We start from the raw sequence: 23,043 nt of genomic DNA on the forward strand, positions 1-23,043 counted from the left end.
GACGCGGGTGACGGAGGGGGAGAGAGGGGGGAGAGAGGGGGGAGGTCTTCTCATCAACTCACCCATCAACCAAACGTTGACCCCGCACTCGACTCCTCCTCCGCTTGTCATGGAAACCAAGTGAGGTGAGAACTCCCGCCATGTTTACTCCCGATTGTTTTCTAATTTGACTTTTTGTTTTCTCTCGTCTTCAAATGTCTTTTCTGCTCGAAACAAAAAAACAGCAGAGCAACTTCCGACTGGTGTGTGTGTGTGTGGGGGAGATAAATTACGTGTGTGTGTGTGTGTGTGTGTGTGTGTCCTGTGAAATCTGAATTTCGTTTTATATTAGTTCAACAATCATCCATTAACATCTCGTCGTTGCAGCGATGCTAGCTGTTAGCTCGCGGTTAGCGTGTATATCCGCAGTCATTCCTGTCCACGTCTTATTTCTTTTAATCTCTATTTGTTGTCATTGTTGCTATAAGAAAGGGGATTGAACAGTATTTTGTCAAATACATTATTTTTTTTATATCGTTTTCTATTTAAATTAATCATAATGCTAACGATGCTAACCGTTTTGCTATAGCTAGCTTGACCTCAGGCATCAGCAAAATGGTTCAAAAGGCTAATTTTTATTTAGTATTTGTTTATTATTATTTACTAGTTCAAGTCCATAACGTTTCCACTTTATTTTGAGGGCCAATACTCACTAAAAAGGAGAATAATATAATGTCAGTTATATTTTTAAATACTTTTCTTAGTATTATATATTTTTAAACATTCGAGAGAAACTTTTGAGTTTTTTAATATACAAGACGTATACAAAATCAAATAAAACATTTAAGATATTTATGTTTATTTTATCATTCTTTTAATATATGTATGTATATGTTTTCTTAATATATTTATATTTAAATGGTATATTTCGTTTTTTCCATTATGTTTTTCTTGACTGGCCCTCACTACAGACACTATATAATGTGACCCTTGATGAATATTTCTTCTTAACTTTCAACACATTTATTCTTAACTTTCAACACATTTATTCTTAACTTTCAACACATTTCCAACTTCTGTTCGACACTTTTGTGTCGTACATTGTGGATTTGGCCTCCTGTCACAAGAGTGTATCAAATATGTGAAAACACACAATTATAGTCTCGTTCATCAACAGTATTAAATGTTTTTAAAACTCTGTGTAAAATGCTGTTTTGTGTTTAACAGGCTTTGTGTGTGTGTCTGACAGTTTGTGTGTCTGTGACACTACAGTAGGGAAGAACTTTTGTTGTGTGATAATTTATTTGATTTCTTCACTCATTCGTCAGAAGTTCCCACAACCATGAGGGTTTCAATTTAAATGTTGTGTGTTTAAATGGTATTTCTAAGTTGGCTTGAAAGGCTGCCAGACCTCCACGTCTGTATTTATATTTATCAGCTCTTCCTCCGCCGCTCTCTCAGTCTAATTGATAAAAGTCAATCAAAGGTCTCACCAGGCCGTCACGCGCCCGAAAAGGCCGCCCTGCGTGACACTCTCACATCTGCGGGGTCAAGTGGAGGACGCCCTCAGATCTGCCCCATTAAATGCAGATTGAGTTCTAATCTCATTCTGCCACTCGCTCACCATTACAATGTCGCCGGCTGGGAACTGGTTTCTCATGTAAATACGCCGATCGGGATTCTCACACTCTAATCCCAAAATAAACACCCGCCGACTGTCGACACACGGAACCTCCCAAATCAGAGTTTTAAGAAAGATGCATGGGAGTAAAAAACACTGTACCATCGAGACGACAAACTGATGACACAAGTTTTTGTACAGTGTGTGAGCAGCAGTGTCTTGCATGCGTTTGTGTGTTTGTTTCAGTGTTCTCTGTGTGTGCATGAGTATAGGTGTGTGTCTGTGTGTGTGTTCTCTCTGTGTCAGTGTCTTGTGTGTTTGTCTCAGCGTCCTGTGTGTTTGTGCATGTGAGTGTTCTCTGTGTGTGCATGAGTATAGGTGTGTGTCAGTGTGTGTGTTCTTTCTGTGTCAGTGTCTTGTGTGTTTGTGCATGTAAGTGTTCTCTGTGTGTCGGTGTCTTGTGTGTGTTTGAGTTTTAGTGTCTTCTGAGTGTGTATTTTAGTGTATGTTTATGTATTTTGTATGATTGTCTTGTATGTGTGAGTTAGGGTCTTGTGTGTGTGTAACTGTCTTGTGTGTGTGCGTTAGTGTCTTGTGTGAGTGTCTGTGTGAGTGTTTTATATGCGTGTGTGTCAGTGTCTTGTGAGTGAAGGCAACCTAATTCGTAATCCAAAACAGTTTTGTGTTTGTCGAGGAATGTGTGTGTATTATCGGACAGATTGTGAGACGGATGTGTGTTAAAGAAAAAGGTTGTTTTGTTGTGTTATATATATATTTGTGTCTAACTGTGCAGATTGGGACGTTTTGTAACAAAATGTGTGTGTGTAGTTGTGTGCGACAGCCTCTTGTGTCTTCACTATTGACTTTGTGTCGTTACACAAAAGCCTTTTTTTGATGTCTTATTTAATTTGTGCATCTATCTTGGTAAATATGTGTTTTGACGGCTGTCCTTACGCGTGTGTGTGTTCATGAGATATGGATTGTGTGTGTTTCAACAGATCTGTGGTTTATTACGGAGCAGAAGTTGTTAATTACCCTGATTCCCACTTCCTGTCCCCTCTCCCCCCTCCATCTCCCCCATCTCTCCCCCCTCCTCCCACTGCCTCCCAGATGAGCGGCTTTGAAGTGCAAAGTATCCTCTCCTCACTTTGAACTGTGGAAACAATGCTCATGTGGTGCTGCTTACCTTCCCCATGTTACCTCATTTAAATAGACCTGGATGCTGCAAACAGAGCAGATACAAGTCCCTGTGTTCATTAACAGCTGCTGCTAATCACACACTCACACACACACACACACACGGGCTGCCAACTTCAACCTGACGACACAGATGTTCTCCGGCTACAAAAACAATATTTACTTGTGAAAATGTTTCATCAAGATGCACAAATCTTTTCATTATAACACAATTAGAAATGTCTCCAGGCCAGCAGGGGGGGCTGTGAGGATCCGTTAAGATATCGTTGCATGAATCTGAGTGTGACATGTTTGTCTTCAGGTTCCATTTTTTTTTTGCAAAAGAAAGAAATAAGAGGCTTTTTTGTTGGTATTCTGAAAGGAAACTGGAGTACCCGGGATAAACCCGAGGAAGTAGGGGGAGAAGGTACAAACTCAGAACCTTTAACCTTTTGTTGTGAGGCTGCAGCGCTGATCACTTCTCCACCGTTTTGATTTTAATTTGTATCTTTAATTCTTAAAATAATTTTATTTTGATATAGTTTGATTTATAATTAAATTAGAGCCAAAGCCATGGATGTAGATTTTTAAATAACACGGATACTTTTCACGCTTTAAAAATGAGGAAATTAGAAATTAATAACCTTCTGTTCTGTGATTAATGACAATTTAAAACACATTTTGTTTTAAATATCTTATTCCCAACCCTTATGAGTGTGTTTTTTATTTTGCCTAATGGTGTGTGTTATATACCAAAGTCATGTGTCTTATAGTGTGTATGTGATGGTCGTTTTTTTTAAATATTGTGGTGGGTTTTAAGTGTGTAATAGTATTTGTTATAGTGTGTGTTATATAATGTTTAGGGAAGTGTGTATGTGTGTTTTATGTTGTGTTTGTGATAGTGTGTGTTATATTTTCTCTTTGTGTTTGTAATAGTGTCTGTGTTAAGTTGTCTGTGGTAGTGTGTTATATTGTGTGTGTTTGTGATAGTGCGTGTGTCTGATCGTGTGTGTATTATATTTTGTGTGTTATGGTCTGTGTTTGTTGATATAATATAATGTGTGCACTATGCTGTGTGTTTTATTGGGTGTTATAGATAGATAGATAGATAGATAGATGGTGTATATGTGCGATGGTGTGTGTTTTATATTGTGTGTGAAAGACAGTGTTGTCCTTAACCTTAACCATCATCGATCTATTTAAAAGTATTTTAAAAATGTGACCAGCGTCACAACAGTTGTTCTCACAGACTTGCAGAGAACTAAACTGGCCTGAACTCTGAAGTGTTTTTGTAAAAATGGCAGTGGAGCGAGTGTTGTACCCTGAGGAGCCTCACCGATGACTCTGAACTGAAGTTCTGGACCTGCTGGTCGTCCAGCAGCTTCATCTTTGTCGCATCTGTTCGGACCATCTGCACCAAGGAGCTCCTTTGTGCCGCTGCTCACGTTAAAAAGCCAATTTTACAGCCGCCTCAATGACCTGCTGTGACAAATTCCAGCTAATGGACAGGACGGAGTCCTGCTGCTTCCGAGTCGTCGTCCCTCAGAGATCCGAGCGGGACAAGCAGGGAGCGATTAGCATGACAGTCGGAAGCTACATCACCAGCTGGACTTCAGTGAGGAACAGTCATTGAAGAGTCTGTTTCCTGTCATACACTTACAACTCGGAGGCTCTCAGATTGACGACTGCTGGTTCAATTCTCCAGGAGAGTCGTCGGACACCAGGAGAAACGATCTACTCACACGAGCAGCCGCTATTGTTAGCATCGACTTCATTTCAGAAGCAAAAGGCAACTTTGATCTTGACTCATTAATGTGACGATTATTCAGGAGTCGCCACTGATGCACAACAGCTCCCTCTAGTGGACAGTGAAGCCTCTGAACAATGACTGACTAGTTAAAGTTACTGTGGAGCGGTCACGTGAGAAGTGCGCCACCTGCTGTGACGTTCTGCTCCATGATGATGATGATGATGATGATGAAGTTCCTGCTTCAGCGTGATCCGAAACAAAACTGCTGAATGGAGAAACATGTTTCTATTTCGGATGCGTGTCGGGAGAGCGAGTCCTGTGAGAAACCCAGAGATAAAACAATTTGACGCTGATAGAAAGCAAATCTACTGATTACTGGAAAATTTTACCAACAACAGCAACGGGCGAGTTTAGAAGTGAAGTTTCGGGATGAAAAAGTCATTTCAGAAAGATTTGAATGAAACCTGATTTATTTGTTTTTTATCTCGCATTTTAGAGTTTTCCCTGGAGCATTTTTTGTTATGGTTTTAATTTAAACAGACCTAAAGTATAGTTTAGTTCAACACAATTTTAAAAGACACCCTTTTTTCTCTCAACGTTTTCTGTTTCTTTATAGTAGATTTAATGGATCAAATGTATCTGATTTTGTGGGTCTGAATGAGTTTAAATAAGCTGTTTACACGATAAAGGACGACCACCTCTGGTCTATACCAAATGTATTCTTATTGTTTTTATTATAACCCTTTAAATGTATTTATAAATATTGTTTAATTCTGAGTAACACTCTATGAGAGGGATGAAGTTAAAATGAAAAATAAACAAGGCAGAATCTTAAGTAAAGGACACCCTTAAATAAAATACAAATAACATTATTTTGTTAACACCAACAATTTTTATATAAAGAGTTCAGATGAAGGACCAATCAGGAGCCTTCATTGTTAGGGGTGTAAGAAAAAAAAAAAAGGATAAACCTAAATATAAGCTAATGCATCGATATTCAACAGCACTGTATCCATATATATTTTTAATTTCTACCATAGTTCTTTTATGGTCAATATTTCAATGAAGTGTTTATAAAGTACAGTTTTGTTAATTTATTTACTATAAAAACGCAAATATTTACAACCTTTGTTTATTTTTTTGTTGCAATTAAACTTCTCGGCGCTAGATGGCATCAGTTATGACGTCCTCCGCAACTAAAGGAACAATGAAATCCCGGTAATGACTGAGGACAAGAGGATACAGACAGCTCTATGTGATCTGTAAATTCAATAACGGAGAACTCTGGCAATAGTACAAGTATACCCTTGTTGCTATAGTATCACAATATACTGTATTGTTGGTTCTGTATCGTGATACACATAGTATCAGCAGATTCTTGCCAATACCCAACGTTATTCATTGTTGTGATGTCACTGGAGTTTGTTTTCACGTGTTGCTGTGTTGCTGTGTTGCTGTGTTGTATGTTGTGCGATCGAACAGTCACAGCAGGGTTCTCTCGTTAGCATCGCTAGAAAGCGGTAAAAAAAATTCAATAATCCGCTGAACTCGTGAACGCTAGCATGTTTGGAAATCTTCAGTCTCGGGGCCGACTCGAGCCAACGACGCACATCTCAACTTGTCAAAGAAAACTTTTATCAATACCAAGAGCACTTGAAGTTTGTTTGCATTTTGTTTTCCAGCTCTCTTAACAACTTGAGAAGTCAGATCACAGGAGCGTCTGATCAAAGCGCTCCGTGGTTACTTCTGGAAACACAGGAGTGCTACGCCGCGCTTTGATACTCCACATCAATATTTCAATTCAACAATCACTTGACATGCACCCAAACTCCCCGAGACCAAAGAGCGCGAGCAGGATCTTTGAGGAGAAGCGTTCCGATGAAGCCAAACCACTTCGGCTTTCTGCTGCAGGAATCAACTCGCGTGCACGTCCACTCGCTAGGATTAAACACAAAACAAACGTCCAGATTATTCTCTCGTAGACTCTCAGTCGGTCGAGCCAACGTGTGAACGCGTTTCATGTCGGAATCAAAGGAAACTGGTTCTCCTTCTGCTCCGAAACCAGGTCCGACTAGCAAATGTCACTTTCATGAAGCTTCATAATCATTTCATCACTTCGACACGACCAGACTTTGAAGGTTTCTCTTACAAAATTTGGCGTTTGATGTTGAAGATAGAGAGCAAAGTTGTGATAAAGTTTCACAGACAACAGTACACGTCGACGATCTCGGCTCGCAAGCCTGAGCGTTAATTCGACTCGCGTCGCTTATATGTTCATGACTGTTTGTTTTCCATTCAAATAATTTGAACTTCTTCTTTTAAATAGTTGTTATACTTGCTTTTTCTTCTCCGTTACTGCGTCTTGTTTTAAATCACTTTTTAATGATGATCTTAACTGTTGCAAAATTTGAGGGTTTTAGTTTAAGATTTACTTCATTAATTTCTTTTTTTATGTTGAATATTTGTGTATAAAGTTGTGTCTTGTAATTTCCATGAAAGTATATCATTGCCATCAGAATATTAAATCATCTAAAATGTTGAAACTTTGATGATTTAAATGTTTTTTTAAAGCATTCAATGGTTTTTTAAAAATATATAATTTAATCAGATATTGAATATATTGAAATGTTTAATTTGTTATTTTTTTATACAAATATTTTGAATAGTTTTTTTTAAAGGAATACATTTTTCTACACATAGAGTTTGATAATCCAATTCCAATAATTCAGAAATAAAGATTCTAAATTAAAAAAAAACTCATTTCTAGTCTTTTGAATTCATTATAAAAAATATTTGTATTATTTATAATTTTAATAATTGTAATATTTACTTTTAGCAAAACATGCGAAAAACGACAACATGACTCACATGTACTCTTTTTTTATTCATATTATTGAAAATTTTACTTTTGTTCACTTTTCTTTTCAGTTTTTACCTGATAATTTCTAATTTAAGATTTTAATCCATCATCCATTTTCTATGTGAAATATTTGTTATGACAAGTTGTTTCTTGTCGTTAAATGGTAAAATATTTGTAAAGACTAAAAAAAGAATCTTGTTGCAGTTGCATTCGTGGAACCTCCGCCATCACGGGCGAGCGTGAGAAGACGACAGAAATGGACCGGCCCGATACTGGCGTCCATCTTTGGCGGGTTTGGACTCAGAGGAATGTTGCGCCCCCTGCTGGTGACCTGAGCGGCATGCGGCAGCATGAACGATGGAGCGTGGATGTGGGTTGTAAAGCCTTCCTGGTGAGTAAGTTTTGTGATTCAAAACAGTTTATATGCGTGTTTGCGTTTGCGCGTGTGTGTGTGTGTGTCCAAGGTGCTGCAGAACATCATGATACACTGATGACAGGTGTGTAGTCAAGTGTTAGTAAAGCTACTAAAGTTGTGAGGAAATATCGATACACCGCCAAATCGCAATATTTTTTTGATTGGTATTTTATAATTGTTTTTGTTTGTCTTTCAAATCATGTTTTATTTTTTATTATAGTTTCTGTATGGTCTATATTTCAAAAAAGTGTAATATCAAATTGTTATTAGTAATTTGCAAATATTCATGGCGTTTGTTCATTTTTGTGTTGCAATTAAACTTGCGTCCACTACGTCATTTCCTAAAAGGATAATGAAATCCAGCGAGATTTAAAAGATGACTGAGGACGAGAGGATACAGTGACTCCAGCAGCTTTTAAAGCTGATGTTTGGACATATTTTGATTTGAAAACAAATGAAAGCAGTTACGACTTCATCAAGAGTCATGTGGTCTGTAAATACTGCAACACCAGAGTCAAGTACTCGACAATACTACAAATAAATCCTTGCTACTACAGTATCATAATATAGATTATTCTTGCAACTGTCAGTACACACCCGTAGTGAATTCAAGTGAAAGTCAATTTTTTAAATGAATTTGTGTTCTTTGTGTTGACGTGTGTGGATGTTATCTGCGTGGCCTCGGCCTGACAACACAAAGAATCGGTGTCGCCCTTCCTGCGCTCACACCTCTTCATTAATTCACTTCCTCCGCCGGCATCTAAAATTGATGACGACTAATTTAGCGAGGGGAAAAAAAGAAGGTTGTTTATTCATAGCTTCGCCGCGTAAACTCCCTAAAACGACGAGTTCCCTACAATAACCTGTCGGATGAATAATGGACGAGCCGCAGAAAACGAGGAACAATGAGGGGATCAGACGCGCGACGTCAGGACCGAAGAAAATGTAAATAATTCGTGATGACAAAGTTGCACCAGTGTCGCGAACAGACCTGCCGATCCGAGGCCTTTTGTTCTCGTGTGGAGGGAGATTCCAGCAGCTGCTGTAGACACTGATGTTCCTGGAGCTGCAGAGATATTGAGGGAACAGTTCTCGTGACAGGATCAGGTCCTCCTCCCGTACAAAGAGGACCTAAAATGTCAAATTTCACGGGTCACATGACATTCATTTGAACCCATCTGGTCCAGTCCAAGTGGATGAGATCCGGCTCACAGACCCGGGAACTCTTCGACTGGGAAAAGCGGGGGCAGAGCAACACGAAGACGGGACTTCATCCGTGAACCCGCGACTTCGGGTTCTGCGAACGTGAGCGAGGTGTCATCCTGTCAGCCGGGGACCGGGCCTCGAGGAGGAGGAAGTGACACCAGCCTCTTTCATCTGAAGCTGCCGCCGCGGAGCCGCCGCTCGCTAATTTTAATTGACGACTCCTGATCAAATAGATGTTACCCGAGCGCAGGAAAACACACTGATTGTTTTCTCACTGCTGCAGATTGAAAAGAATTATTAATGCTGATGATGACACGCAGAGATGTGAAGGATCATTAAGTCACTCAGGCTTTTATTTTGAAAGGAGACGTTCTCTTTTGGAAAGAAAGTCACAGCATATCCTGATTTAAAAAAAAAAAAGAAGGAAAGAACGATAAAGAGGCTGAGATATTAGAGGTGAAATGTTCCTTTAAAGAAATAAAAGAGAAGAGAACTGATACATTTAGTAGAGTTAAGTAAAAAGAATAAAATAGACTTTCACAGGTTTGTTTGAAAACATTTAACTTTTGCACATTTTATAGTCAAAACAATGGAATAAGTAAATTAGAAGAATAGAGTTAAATATTAATGAAAATGTAACTAAGACCAAGTAAAACATGAGCAGGTGTCTCTCTTGTGTCGACCCGTTTTACCTGTGTCTCTCTTTTCTCACCTGTCTCACTCCTGTTTCATTTGTGTCTCTCTTTTCTCACCTGTCTCACTCTTGTTTCATTTGTGTCTCTCTTTTCTCACCTGTCTCACTCTTGTTTCATCTGTGTCTCTATTGTCTCACTTGTCTTACCCTTGTCTCACCTGCGTCCGCCTGCTTCACTTGTGTCTACCTGTTTAACTCTTTTCTCACCTGTTCCACTATTGTCTTGCCTGTCTCACTATTTTCTTACCTTTGTCTCTATCGTCCCACTTGTCTTACTCTTGTCTCACCTGCGTTCACCTGCCTCACTTGTGTCTACCTGTTATACTCTTTTCTCACCTGTTCCACTATTGTCTTGCCTGTCTCACTATTTTCTTACCTTTGTCTCTATCGTCCCACTTGTCTTACTCTTGTCTCACCTGCGTCCACCTGCCTCACTTGGTTCTACCTGTTTCACCTGTCTCACTCTTTTCTCCCCCTTGTCTCACTTGTGTCTCTCTTTTAGCACCTGTCTCGCCCCTTGTCTCACCCGTGTCCACCTGTTTCTGGTTTGTGGTTCTATCAGGGTTTTAAAAAAAAAAGAAACTTTATTAACTTCCTCACAGCTTACTTTCCTCCCTGTTGCCCCGGCACACCTGGACGCTGCTCGTCTCGCTCCAGAGACGCAGCTCAGCGTGTCAACGCCGTTCAGACAAACCCGGAGCGACGCGGCAGACGCATCGGCGCCGGTCGTCATGCGCTCTCTGGGACTCTGATTCCGCACGTCTCCCACAGCTGAACAGAAGGTTGTGCTTTGCAAAACAAACCAACAAACAGGAGTGATGAAAGAGTAAACAACAGGCGGGAACATCTTGCCCCACAACCGCCGCTAAGTAGGTTAAGACGAGCCGCTCGTCGTTCGGACCGAGGTCCTGCCGCTCCGACCTGGGCCGGGCACTTGCGGTCCCCCAATTATGTAGCTGGAGGGCGAGTCGTTTGGGGCGATAACAAGAATGTTGCTAATTGTAAATGGAGATTCAAAAGCAGATGTTGCATCAAAGGCGTCGCGAGCAGGAGACAGGTGATGATTTATGCTAAACCGTGTGGCTTCAAAGCCTCCAACGCAGCTTCTAAACAAATTGAACAAGTCAAGTGTTATTCACCCAGGACCGCCGCGCCGCCGCCGCACGTAGATCAGAGGAGCGGGGCTGCCGCTCGTAATATCGCTCAGCGAAGGAGGGTCCCGGGGGGGCCGACACACGGCGAGGAATGGTGGAGGAGCAGCTGCAACACCTGAGCAGAAGCTGCACCTCCTCCCTCACCCAGAGACCTGACATCCTTTCTGTGGATGGAGCCGTTATCTGGGAGGAGACGCGGCGTCGCCAGTGTCGCGGCGCTGATGCAAGATCTGGGAAAGGTGAAGGTGGAGGATAAAGACGGAGGCCGGGCTGAGAGCGTGTTCACAAGGCCGAGCCGAAGTGGGGCTGGAGGTTCTAAACGGGGAACAGATCAGGCCTGTCTGGACTAATTCTAGAATCTGATGATCCGTCAGAGTCACAGCGGTGCCGACGGGAGCGAGAGATTCAGTGTCACCGCCGTGATGGAAGCACAAGTTGAAATACTTAGTTTGACCTTTAGGTCAGGAAATACTGCATCAAGTTCTCTTCTCAATAGAGACTCTTAGATTTTCTATGACACATTTTTAAATATTTTAACTTTACATTTTTTTCATTGGAATGTTACATTTTTCGAACTAATTCATTTGTTTATGTTATAAAATTATATTCTTTTTAAAATTCAAATTGTATTAATATCTAGGTTTTTTAATTCAATTTAAAAATGTGCCTTTTTATATTAAATGTTAAGTCATCTACATGTCATCATATCATAATATAATATTATAAATAACGTTTATTTATTTTTAGAATTGGAATATCAACCATTTTGAAAATGTTATAATTGAATTCATGTTTTTATTTATTTATTTTTAAAATCAACCTTTTAAGATACAAATGATTTAATTTAATCCTTTAATAAAACAAGTAAAATATTTTAAGAAGTACATTTTTGATTTTCAATTATAAAAAAAGGCCATTTTCAACATTTCAATTAACAAAATAACAAACAACATTTAACATTTGAAAAGTTAAATTAATTCAATGTTATGATGGCATCTACTTCTACAAAGTCATCAAAACATCTTCATCGGTCCAATGATCTCCATGAAAGAGTCAAGAGGCGGCAACAGACCTGTGTCGCTCTGTGGGAGGAAACCAGAGTTCTGCACAATCTCAGGGAGAACCTGAAGACAGGAAGAGGACAGCAGTTCCTCCAGCGCACCAGCAGAAGTGACGTGGACCAGCCAACACGTGGTGACAGCAGCTGTGACAGATGTTGGTCTTCACCACGACTGAACCACAGAAACGTGCTAACGAAGCAGACGATGCCTCGAAACTCATCAGAGGAGCTTCCTGTTGACGCTCATCTCCGACGACGCACACGGACACGTTTCTCATCACTCATTTTTCCGTCTGTTTTCTTCCATCTGATGCCTAAATTGGGGCGGCAGAGGCGAATTGCTAAATTTTTAATTAACTTCATAACATCTGCACTTGTGCTTTGAGAGAGCAGCGAGATTTCCTTTTAACCTATTCCAGCACATTTGCACACCAAGGTAAATCTTGAAGCTGGCAGTCTCACAGAAAGGAAAAGGGGGAGAAAAAAAATCAAAAATGGAAATGAAGCCTCACTTGTGTGCTCAGATCAAAGAAGCAGAATTATTCAACTTTTTGCCGTTTGCTTGATCTTCAAAAAAACGGAGAAGTCGGAGAGATGTGGATGGATGGAAGCCCGAGTTTGTTTCTGCTCCACTTCATGTTCACTTATTGTTCCAGTTGGAGATATTGAGTCGAGTTTCCTTGTGACCCGCCGCAAAAACTCTATTTTGAGTTCTTGAGACGTTAAGAAAAGTCTTCTCCAGTCACAAAGACAAGAACAATGTCACCAAAGCTGGACATATTGACGCGTTTCTTTAGCTAATCCTGAGCTCCCTGGACGTCAACAATCGCCACCAACACTATCTGGAGTTACTTGTTTGCAGCAACATACCAGATGGTGATGTAAGTCAGAAAAGGATCATTACTGGTATTATAAAAATAGTGGTTTGGATATATTATTAAATGGAACGGAATTAATTAAATTAAAAATTAATTAGATTGACTAAAGAACGTACCTCAGGACTCTTGAAAAAAGTCGTAACTGCTTTCATTTGTATTAAAACTAAAGTATGTCCAAACATCATTCTTAAAAACTGCTGGAGTCCACTGTATCCTCTCGTCCACAGTCATGAGCAAGATCTTTCCGGATTTCATTGTTCCTTTAACTGCTAAGAACGTAATGACTGCTGCCATCTAGCGACCAAAATTTAGTTGCAACACAAAAAATAACAAATGCTGTGAATATTTGCATATTAATTGTAAATGAAAAAATGTTTTATTTTGTACACATTGGGTTAAAATAAAAAACTTGAAATATCTAAAATCAACTTAAATCAATACAGTGTTAAATTTCTCTATAGTATTGTGAAGAAAAATAAAATTGCGAAGGGTTGATGTCACTGCTGTTGTGGAGAAGAGGCCTCTTAGATTTGTAGCACTGAGGAAGATTGTACATGTTTGTTTCTGGCTCCCCCTACTGTTAGAACTGGGCCTAAAATAAAGTCTCTCGGTACTTCGGCCATAGTGGGAATTAATGCAACTGCCTGAAGTAATTTGGTGGTCACAGTGTAACAGTTTTAAGAAGTTTTAAAAGGGCAGGTCCGGGTCCTCTGTAAAGTTGGTCATCGGACGATATGACACAGTTTGTCGCCATGTCTTCGAACACACAACAACAACAACACACTGAATGCTTCAACCAAACGTGAGATGTTCCTTCACGTGAGTCTTTGAAACATGAGCAGGTTTGTGGTCCAGCACCTGCCTGCAGTGGACGCCTTTGATCCAGAACACAATCGTCTCTCTGTGCGAGCCTCAAGGACCTGTGTCTGCTACACGTCGTTTGTCCACAGGAGGGCGCTGCTCACACGCACCTATGGGTGGTCACGGTTTCCCATCCCGACAGGCGACTTTCTCTCATATCATGTTGTCTTTTAATGTCAATCTAGGAATTAAAAAAAGGAAGATATTTGGACTTTAGGTCGACCTGTTTTGGTGTTTACGTTTCATTGATAATTTCCAGTTTCTGAATTTATATTTTCTGAATCTCCATGATGACTGATATCCTAAATAAATTTTAAAAAATGGGGATTAACAAATGAAAAGTTCAGATTTAAAAACTGAGCTTTACAGTGCTTTTATTTTGGGTTCGATCTCATATCTCGTGTCTTCTTAGTTATTTCCTGAAGTAAGCACTTGTTCAAAAAGAGCATCAACAGTCAGAGAGGAGGGGCGCGGGGGGGGGGGTCTGGTTATTGGGAGCCCCTCAGGCCGGTGGCTTTGTCTGAGCGTTGAGTGGGGCCATCAGATAAGGGCCCGGGACAATGGCGCTCCATTCTCGGGCTTCTCTTGAAATGAGCAGGAAGCAGTGGTGGAGGGCCGGCGTGGCTTCTGGTGGACTCCCCGGGGTCCGCTCAGCCCTGACCGAGCACGCCACCGTTGAATAGTCAGGGAGCCGGAGAGGAAATGAGAAGCTCGCAGCCACCCAGCTGGAGCCACGACGCCCTTTGATGCCGAGGCTCGGTCACTCCAGAGCGAAAGGGTGACGGAGAGGTAAAGTCAGGAGGAGATCCAGGACCATCTTCAGAAGGTTGATATGTAACAAAAAGCAGACGTTCCTCATAGAAAAACTGCGTCTCTTGAGCACCACGACTGACCTACGGCGACCTCTAGTCAGGTGACTGGAACCAGTGGTTCTGAAGGACCCTCTTCAACAGAGTCTCACGGACTGAAGCTGAAGCTTCGCAGCTGACGAAAGAAAAAAATCTACATCTTTACTGGTTATTCTGAATCTCCAGGAGACAATATTTTGAAACGACTCTGAGATATGGGAGTTTAAAAACCAAAAGATGTCATTACATCCTCTGCAGCTAATTTAACTATGAAATACTGTGAGATCCTGGTATTGACTGAGCATGAGAGGATACAGTGGACTCTTTCAGCTTTTAAAGCTGATGTTTGGACATATTTTGGTTTGAAAACAAATCAAAGCAGTTACGACTTCGTCAAGAGTCATGTGGTCTGTAAATACTACAACACCCAAGACAAGTACTCGACAATACTACAAATGTATTCTACAGGTTTGCAATATATTGTATCATTGCCCCTGTATCATGATGCGTATCATATCACCAGAGTCTTACGAATACACACCTCTACTCATAAGAGATGATTTAATAAAGGAAAGAAAGAGTCTTGATGTCATATAATCTCAGACCCAATGAAATGAAGCCACACGTGGACTTGACTCCTGTATATTGTTCTGGTCATGAAGTTTGAGCATCGCCGACACACGTGAGTGTTTACAAGTCATCAAGAGTCTACATACTTGTCCACATTCACCGACCAACGCAGCACATCCTCTTCCATTCATACCGTGTTCCTGCTGATTAAGATCTTGTTTAAAACAGACGCACCTCGCTCGTCGTCCATGAACCTTCAGAACCGATCAACACAATGACGCCCGCATTCCTCGATGGTATCTCTGCGTCTCTGCTCCGATGCTGACACAAATATTAGAGCAGTGACAGTGGAGGCAAAATAGTGGCTCCATCCTCTGTCTGCTGAAACAATGGTTGACAAAGTCACCTTCAGTCAGTGAGACTCTTTTGTCTCCGATCTGGAACTGAAGCTCTTTTCCACGTTTACTCCTGAAGTCATTTACGTTGTTGTATGTTGACCATAATTCATTTTAAAAAACACCCTTTTTGTCAGTTTCCTTTGTTTCCCTTCTGATGAACTTTATTCGCCATCTGGTTGCTGTATATTGTTACTTGTTGCGATACTGTAGTATTGTCCAGTACTTGACTCTGGTGTTGTAGTATTTACAGACCACATGACTCTTGGCGAAGTCGTAACTGCTTTTATTTGTTTTTCAAATCAAAATATGTCTAAACATCATCTTTAAAAGCTGCTGGAGTCAACTGTATCCTCTCGTCCTCAGTCATCACCAATATCTCACAGGATTTAATTTTTCCTTTAGCTGCCAACAACTGCTGCCATCTAGCTGCAAGAAGTTAAATTGAAACACAAAAATGAAAAAACACCATATTTTGAAGTTATTTAAATGTAAATCATTTGTATACAAAATATTTATTGTATTAACAAATACGATACAGTGGTGTTAAACATCAATAAACTATAAACAAAAAAAAACATCACTATATTTAAGTTTTGCGATATTTTCTTACAGCCCTACTAACTATACGATATAGTTCACTGAGAGGGGTTGAGATAAAGAGTTTTGTAAAACAAGTGTGGACTTTGTGTATTGAGTATAGTGGGGCCCCTCGATCCAGAAGCTCAACAAGTTTCCATAAAGGTTGGTTCTATTTACTACTTTTAAGATCTTTTAAACATCTAAACGGGTCGTCTGTGTCAGAGAGATCCTTCTCACACATGCTTCTCAGCTTACAAGTGTCCCGGGTTTGTCAAACATCTTAGTCATCTGTGAGAGACGGGTCTAGGTTTGATCCGTGAACCGGGCCGCCATGTGTGATCGAGTTTCAGCAGAGGTCTCGTGGGTACCAGACTCTCCCCGGAAGGTTCTGACAGTCATCGGAATCAATCATCCGGCCTCGGAAATGAACAAGTTTGAGGTTTCACCTCCGCGACGGGACGCTTTGATGTAACAAGTCGGACATTGTGAGCCTGATCGTTGCACCACTGAGTTGGAACCTCCCACGTGGTTCTTCCGGAGACCCACTTCTGTTCTTACAGTGACCCATCAGAACCACTCCCAGGTTATCAACCTCATCAGAGATCTTCGTCCTACCTAAGGCATTCAAGTTGTGGAACAAACAAAGAAGGAAGTTGAGAAGAAGCTGGAAAAGAAACTGTCCTGAAGAACACAAACATTTTTACTTTTCATGATCTTGAGGATCAATCGTAATTGTTTTTCACTGAGAGAAGCTTCACCTTAACAGCACTGGCAGGTGAAGCCCTGCCATTGTGTGAGTCCGATCCCCCTCCCTTGACCCTCCTCCTTTACAAAACCCGGACCGACTCTGACAGACACGAGGAGGATGTCAGAAGTTGTTGTGATTGGCTGAGAGGACCTGACAGGAGGTCCAGAGACGCCGACCCTCCCTGACCCTCTTCAGAGGACCGCCCGGAGTCACAGGGACAGCATGAGCGCTTCAGTGGCCGTGTACCGGGACATCTACACAGAGGACCGCTTCAAGCAGACCTACGGCTCCGACGATGGTTCCGTGGACCGGCCCCGGTTGCGGGACAGAGTGGCCGGGAGGTACGTGTGCTCACGGAGAGCCTGGTTCCACCTGTTGCGAGAGAGAGTCCCCATCGTGGGCTGGCTGCCGGCGTACAGACTCAGGAAGTGGATCTTGGGAGATACAGTGGCGGGTCTGACGGTCGGGATTCTGCACATTCCTCAAGGTGAGTGGACGCAGGTGAAGAGCGCCGCCTTCCCGACCTGACCAGGATTTAAATCTGACCTTCATGAGGATATCAGGGAAGAATGGAACTGGATTTTGAGTCACTCACACAAGTCACTGCTGACTCAAATGAGATAAGTCTTGAACTGTTAGTTGTCCTTGTGGCCTTAAGACAGACTGATGTTTTTTCTGAAAATTAAACTACATTAATGTTCATGTTGGTATAGGGAACTATAAAGAAGTGCTTAATATAAAATAATGGACAGAGATGATGGATGTGAACAATGGAGGATGGAAGACAAATAAAGAGACATTAACCATAAATTGAAGCTCAAAGAAGTTAGAACCCCCCCAGTCAGGGGAGATAATATTTACTTCCTGTTTCTTTTAGAGGAGGTTCAACTTTGACCTCTGTCAACAAATAATGTTCTCTTGTCTAATCTAGAACATTTGGACAGTTTTGGTTGGAAAACTGGTGCCTCATGGGGTTCGATTGACTTGTTTATTTTTGTTGACGAATAAACCAAAACCACTATACCTGCTCACCTGGACAGGTATGGCTTTCGCCCTGCTCACGTCGGTCGCGCCAATATTTGGCCTCTACACGTCGTTCTTCCCCGTCCTGCTCTACATGTTCTTCGGCACCGGACGTCACGTGTCCACAGGTGAGGTTCAATGTAGCTCTTTCCTTCATCCTTCTGGGGATATGATACACATCGCGATACAATAATGATGATACGATATATTGTGATCTATTACGATACTGTAGGACTCTGGTGTTGGATAACTTACAGACCACATGACTCTTCTCTGCCTTTGTTTGTTTTGAAACCAAAATATTTCCAAACATTAACATTAAAAGCTGCTGGAGTCATCTGTATCCTCTCGTCCTCAGTCACCACCGGTATTTCACAGGACTTTATGGTTCCTTTACCTTTGGAAGACTTAATGTCATGTAATATAAGTTTAATTGCAACACAAAAATGAATATTTGCATGTTAATTGACTTTCTTTTTTTTTAAAGTTTGATTTTAAACACTTTATAAAGTGTTTGGATATTTTCTTACACACTAATGCTGAACCTCCAGAATGAGTCTTGAGTCACAGTGGACTTTATTTCGCAGGTACGTTTGCAGTTGTGAGTCTGATGACCGGGTCGGTGGTGGAGCGGGTGGTTCCTACTCCTGCTGAGATGAACGCCAGCTCTCCCGAAGCTGCCGAACTGGAAGCTCAGCGGATCGGGGTGGCTTCGGCCGTCGCGCTGCTTTCGGGCGTCGTCATGGTGAGTCGGGCGACTCGAGTCTTGAGGCGTCCTGACACCGATCCTGATCCTGCTTGTTTTCTTGCAGCTCTGCATGTTCGGTCTTCAGCTGGGCTTCCTCTCCACTTACCTGTCAGAACCCATCGTCAAAGCCTTCACCAGCGCCGCCGCCTTCCACGTCACCGTCTCCCAGCTGCAAAGCATGCTGGGACTCCGCCTCCCGCGCCACACCGGAGCCTTCTCTCTCTTCAAGGTACCCGGAGACGATGGCAACGTGATCTAAAGGAGTTCCGGGGTAACGTTGGTGTTAATAGCTGCTCTCTCCAGACTCTGGCCTCGGTGTTGGAGAACCTCTCGGACACCAACATGGCCGAGCTGATGATCTCATTGGTGTGTCTGCTCGTGTTGGTGCCGGTGAAGGAGGTCAACTCCCGGTACCGTCAGCGGCTGAGAACCCCCATCCCAGTGGAGATATTGACGGTCAGTTCTCCTCCACGACACTGAGTTCTCGGGTCTGGTGGGTCGGTTTAGACTCGGCCTTGACGCCTCATCAGAACTTTGTCAAACCTCCAGGTTATCGTGGCCACGGGCGTCACATATGCCACCTCGCTGGACTCCTGCTACGACATCGCCATCGTGGGTCACATCCCCGCCGGGTCGGTACAGAACAACCAGAACCTCCTTCGAGAAGCCACTGACGTCCATCCCTTCTTCAGGTTCCCGACTCCTCGTGTTCCTGCCCTGCGAGCGTTCCCCGACATCGCCGGGGACACGCTCGCCATAACCTTCGTCGGTTACGCCGTGTCCGTCTCCCTGGCGATGATCTACTCCGACAAACACGGGTACTCCATCCACCCGAACCAGGTGCAGCTCCAGACGTCATCACACCCTACGTCGCCTCTACTCACACGGATGGTTTGATTGCAGGAGCTGCTCGCTCACGGGATCTCCAACACCGTGTCGTCTTTCTTCACCTGCTTCCCGAGCTCGGCCACGCTGGCGACCACCAACATCCTGGACAGCGCCGGCGGACACACGCAGGTGACGAGGACAAGAATATCAGTGACGTCAGATTCCAGTGACGGTGGAATTTAGTCGAACGTTTGTTGTTGCTGTTGATATATTAGGTTTTAAGGAAGAATAGAAATAAACTTTGGTTTAATTGATTCAAATTAGTTGAATTTGAAGTTGGACCTTTTCAAAAGTAGATTCTCTTTTGAATAATTTTAAATAATTTGCATATTTGAATATTACATGTTTACTTCAATAGTTTGTGTATTGAAGGTCAAATTATTATTTTAATAAAAAATAAATAAAACCGCCAAAATGAACGATTTAAATATAATATTGCGAACATTTTTACGTTGAATTTTGAAGTAAACGAATGAAAAATATTGAATTTAGAAATTATTGTTCTATGGATCAACTGTATTTTATTAAAAAAATATTGTGAAAATAATAATTTTTAAAATTGCTAAAAAAAATGTATCCACTTATCCTTATAATAAACAATTAATTAAGTGATTTAAACGTTTCAACATTTGAAATGTTAAAACCTTTCAATGGCACTGATGTTCTTCCAAAAGAACCAAGATTGTTTTTATAATTATAAATATATACATAAATAAATATATTTGATTTGTCTGTCAGTTTTGATTTGTGTCTTTTTTGTGTGACAGTTGTCGGGCCTGTTCACCAGTCTGGTGGTTCTGGTGGTTCTGCTGCTGATTGGACCGCTCTTCTACTTCCTTCCCAAGGTGAGTTCAGGTCCACAGGCAGAAGTGGGAAAACTCAGCCGCGACTCGTGTCCTCTGCAGGCCGTCCTGGCATGCATCAACGTCACCAGCCTGCGTCAGATGTTCCTGCAGTTCCAGGACCTCCCAGAACTCTGGAGGATCAGCAGGATGGACTTTGTGAGTCTCCGGATCGCTGCCGAGACCCGAGTTAGAGTCTGACCGACCGGTTCTTCTGCAGGTGGTCTGGGTGGTCACCTGGTTATCCGTGGTGGTCCTCAACGTGGATTTGGGTCTGGCCATCGGAGTGATCTTCTCCATGATGACCGTCATCTGCAGGACACAGAGGTGACCTGTTGGACTTTGAGGTTTGTGGACCTGAAGCTCAACGTGTCGCTTCTACAGGGTCAGGTGTTCGGTTCTGGGTCGAGCCAGCAACACAGAGATCTACAGACCCGTGGAGAACCACAACAAGGTGAGGCAATACAACTTCAGGCCACTAGATGGCAGCACAAATCCTCTGTAGCTAAAGGAAATTACGCGAGACCCTGGCGATGACTGAGGACGAGAGGATACAGTGACTCCAGCAGCTTTTAAAGCTGATGTTTGGACATATTTTGGTTTGAAAACAAATGAAAGCAGTTACGACTTTGTCAAGAGTCCTGTGGTCTGTAAATTCTGCAACACCAGAGTCAAGTACTTGACAATACTTCAAATATATACTTGTTTCTGCAGTGTCACAATATATCGTATCGTTGTCCCTGTATTGTGATACGTGTCACAAGATTCTTGCCAATGCACAACCCTAGTGAGGACCGGAGAACCTCAGGGCTCTGAGTTCGTCCCTCAAATGTCTTAATTCGGCTCCGGTTCTGGACTTGCAGTGCTACGAGGTTCCCGGGGTGAAGATCCTCACGTACCACGGACCCATCTACTACGGCAACCGCAGATTCTTCAGGGAGGAGATGAGCAGGTTGCTGGGTCTGACGCCGGAGAACATCCGCCGGCGGGAGAAGACCAGGAAGACCCTGGAGAGGCGCGAGAGAGACTCGGCCGTCAGCAGCGTGGTACGAGTCCTGCGACAACATGGAGACACCTCACTCGCTCACTCGTGTCTCTTCTCAGGGTCGAGGCGTCGCCGACATGTCAGAAAACCACTTTTATAAATCAGGTCAGTGTTGGTGACCAGGACAGGAACGCAGGAGGTGAAACTCTCGCGCTGATTCTCGCAGGTTTGTCCGAGAGCGACGTCCGCGTCGTCCTCATCGACTGCAGCAGCGTGATCTTCGTGGACGTGGCTGGAGCTCGACTCTTCATCCAGGTGAGTCACCAGGTGTACGGACGCTTATCAGTGCCATCAGAATGTTTGAGGTTTGATTTTAACATTTCAAATGTTGTCTTTGAAATATAATTTCATTAAATTATTTCTATATTTTCCTTGATTTTCTGGAACTCCTGTTGTGTTATCAGTTTTATCTTGATCTTTAAAATATATACTTTATTGAATATTGTTTTGATTGTTTAAGCGCTTTGTGACCCTGGTCTGGAAAAGCGCTATACAAATAAAAATGACTTACTTACTTACTTACTTAAAGTTGTTTGTTTTTTTAACTATTGGATAAAAAAAACACTTTCGAATATACTTTTTTTCCCTCACATACAGTTTGATGATCTAATTCCAATAATTCACAGAGAAATGGTCTGAATTCAATAGTATTATTATTATTGAATACAGTATTTTATATTCAATATAAAAACGTTGGTATAACAGTTGACCAAACTTTCAGCCAATCACGCGATCATGTGACGATGTAAAAGCACACGATCAAGTAACTTTGTACTACTTTCCCGACATTTTGTATTGAATTTTAAAAGCTACGAAAAAATATTGAATTCAGATTTATTTCCTTGAATTAATTGAATTAAAATATAAAAATGATTTACCAAAATTCAATATTTCGATAAAAGTTTCAACGTGTCAACATGTGGTTGCTGCAGATGTGCACCGAGTGTCAGAAGGTCGGCGTCCACGTCTACCTGGCCAACTGCGACGGTGAGTCTCCCCCACGTTCATGTCTCCTCGTCGCTCGTTTTCTAACCTCCTCGTGAACCCCCCAGAGAACGTCCTGAAGATCCTCACGTCCAGCGGCCTGATGAGCCACATGAAGCCTCAGCACATCTTCGTGACGGTGCACGACGCCGTGGTCTTCATCCAGCAGCAGAAGGTTCTCAAGACCGTCTCATGTCCAGAGCTCCGTGAGTCACGTCCATGTGTGTCTTCTGTGTTCCTGCAGGAGAAGCTCCCGGAGCAAACCACCGTCTGGGTCTGAGGCCGCCCATCATCTCAGTAGCCTGATGTAGCAACAGCTCAGTGTTTGTTTGTACATATTCCATCGTTTATATCGTGTTGTTATTTAAATGTTTGCGTTTAAATGATGTCGTAAAATAAACATAACCGATTGTGCGTCGTTACAAAGAATAAATGTGATTATATTTGTCGTATTCGCTACACATTTTTTTTATTAATCAGTTTATAAATAAACTTTTTTATTAAAGAAGATATTTCAAGTTTTTTTATTTAATACATGTTGTATCAGTAGTTTCATCCTTTAAAATAGATTTTAAATAAAATATTTATGAAAGAATTAAACTTCAACAAACTTAGAATAAGGACACACGGTGGCGTGGTTTATTCCGGTTTCTCCGGTTTCCTCCCATTCTACAAAAACAAACCCAGGTTGATTGAAGAATCTAATTTGTCCCCAG

General features: G+C 42.0%; 1 protein-coding gene across 2 annotated transcripts; it reads left to right on the forward strand.

Annotated features, from left to right (window-relative positions):
* The first annotated feature begins 75 nt into the window (after positions 1-75).
* Positions 76-22,814, forward strand: slc26a10 (solute carrier family 26 member 10). Of its 2 annotated transcripts, XM_087781210.1 has the most exons (19): positions 76-125; positions 7,591-7,777; positions 17,838-17,948; positions 18,408-18,565; positions 18,633-18,797; positions 18,872-19,024; positions 19,118-19,200; positions 19,261-19,408; positions 19,472-19,585; positions 20,224-20,301; positions 20,362-20,457; positions 20,519-20,625; positions 20,683-20,752; positions 21,162-21,344; positions 21,403-21,448; positions 21,510-21,598; positions 22,276-22,330; positions 22,396-22,502; positions 22,572-22,814. In XM_087781210.1, exons 3-19 carry the CDS (start codon positions 17,840-17,842, stop codon positions 22,605-22,607), a joined length of 1,797 nt encoding a protein of 598 aa, XP_087637336.1. In that variant the 5' UTR covers positions 76-125; positions 7,591-7,777; positions 17,838-17,839; the 3' UTR covers positions 22,608-22,814. The 2 variants fall into 2 exon arrangements, with proteins under 2 accessions (XP_087637336.1, XP_087637335.1); XM_087781209.1 differs by lacking the exons at positions 76-125; positions 7,591-7,777 and adding an exon at positions 16,710-17,284.
* Positions 22,815-23,043: the final 229 nt, after the last annotated feature.

Source organism: Callionymus lyra, chromosome 19 (assembly GCF_982586985.1).
Source record: "Callionymus lyra chromosome 19, fCalLyr1.hap1.1, whole genome shotgun sequence".
Lineage (NCBI taxonomy): Eukaryota > Metazoa > Chordata > Actinopteri > Syngnathiformes > Callionymidae > Callionymus > Callionymus lyra.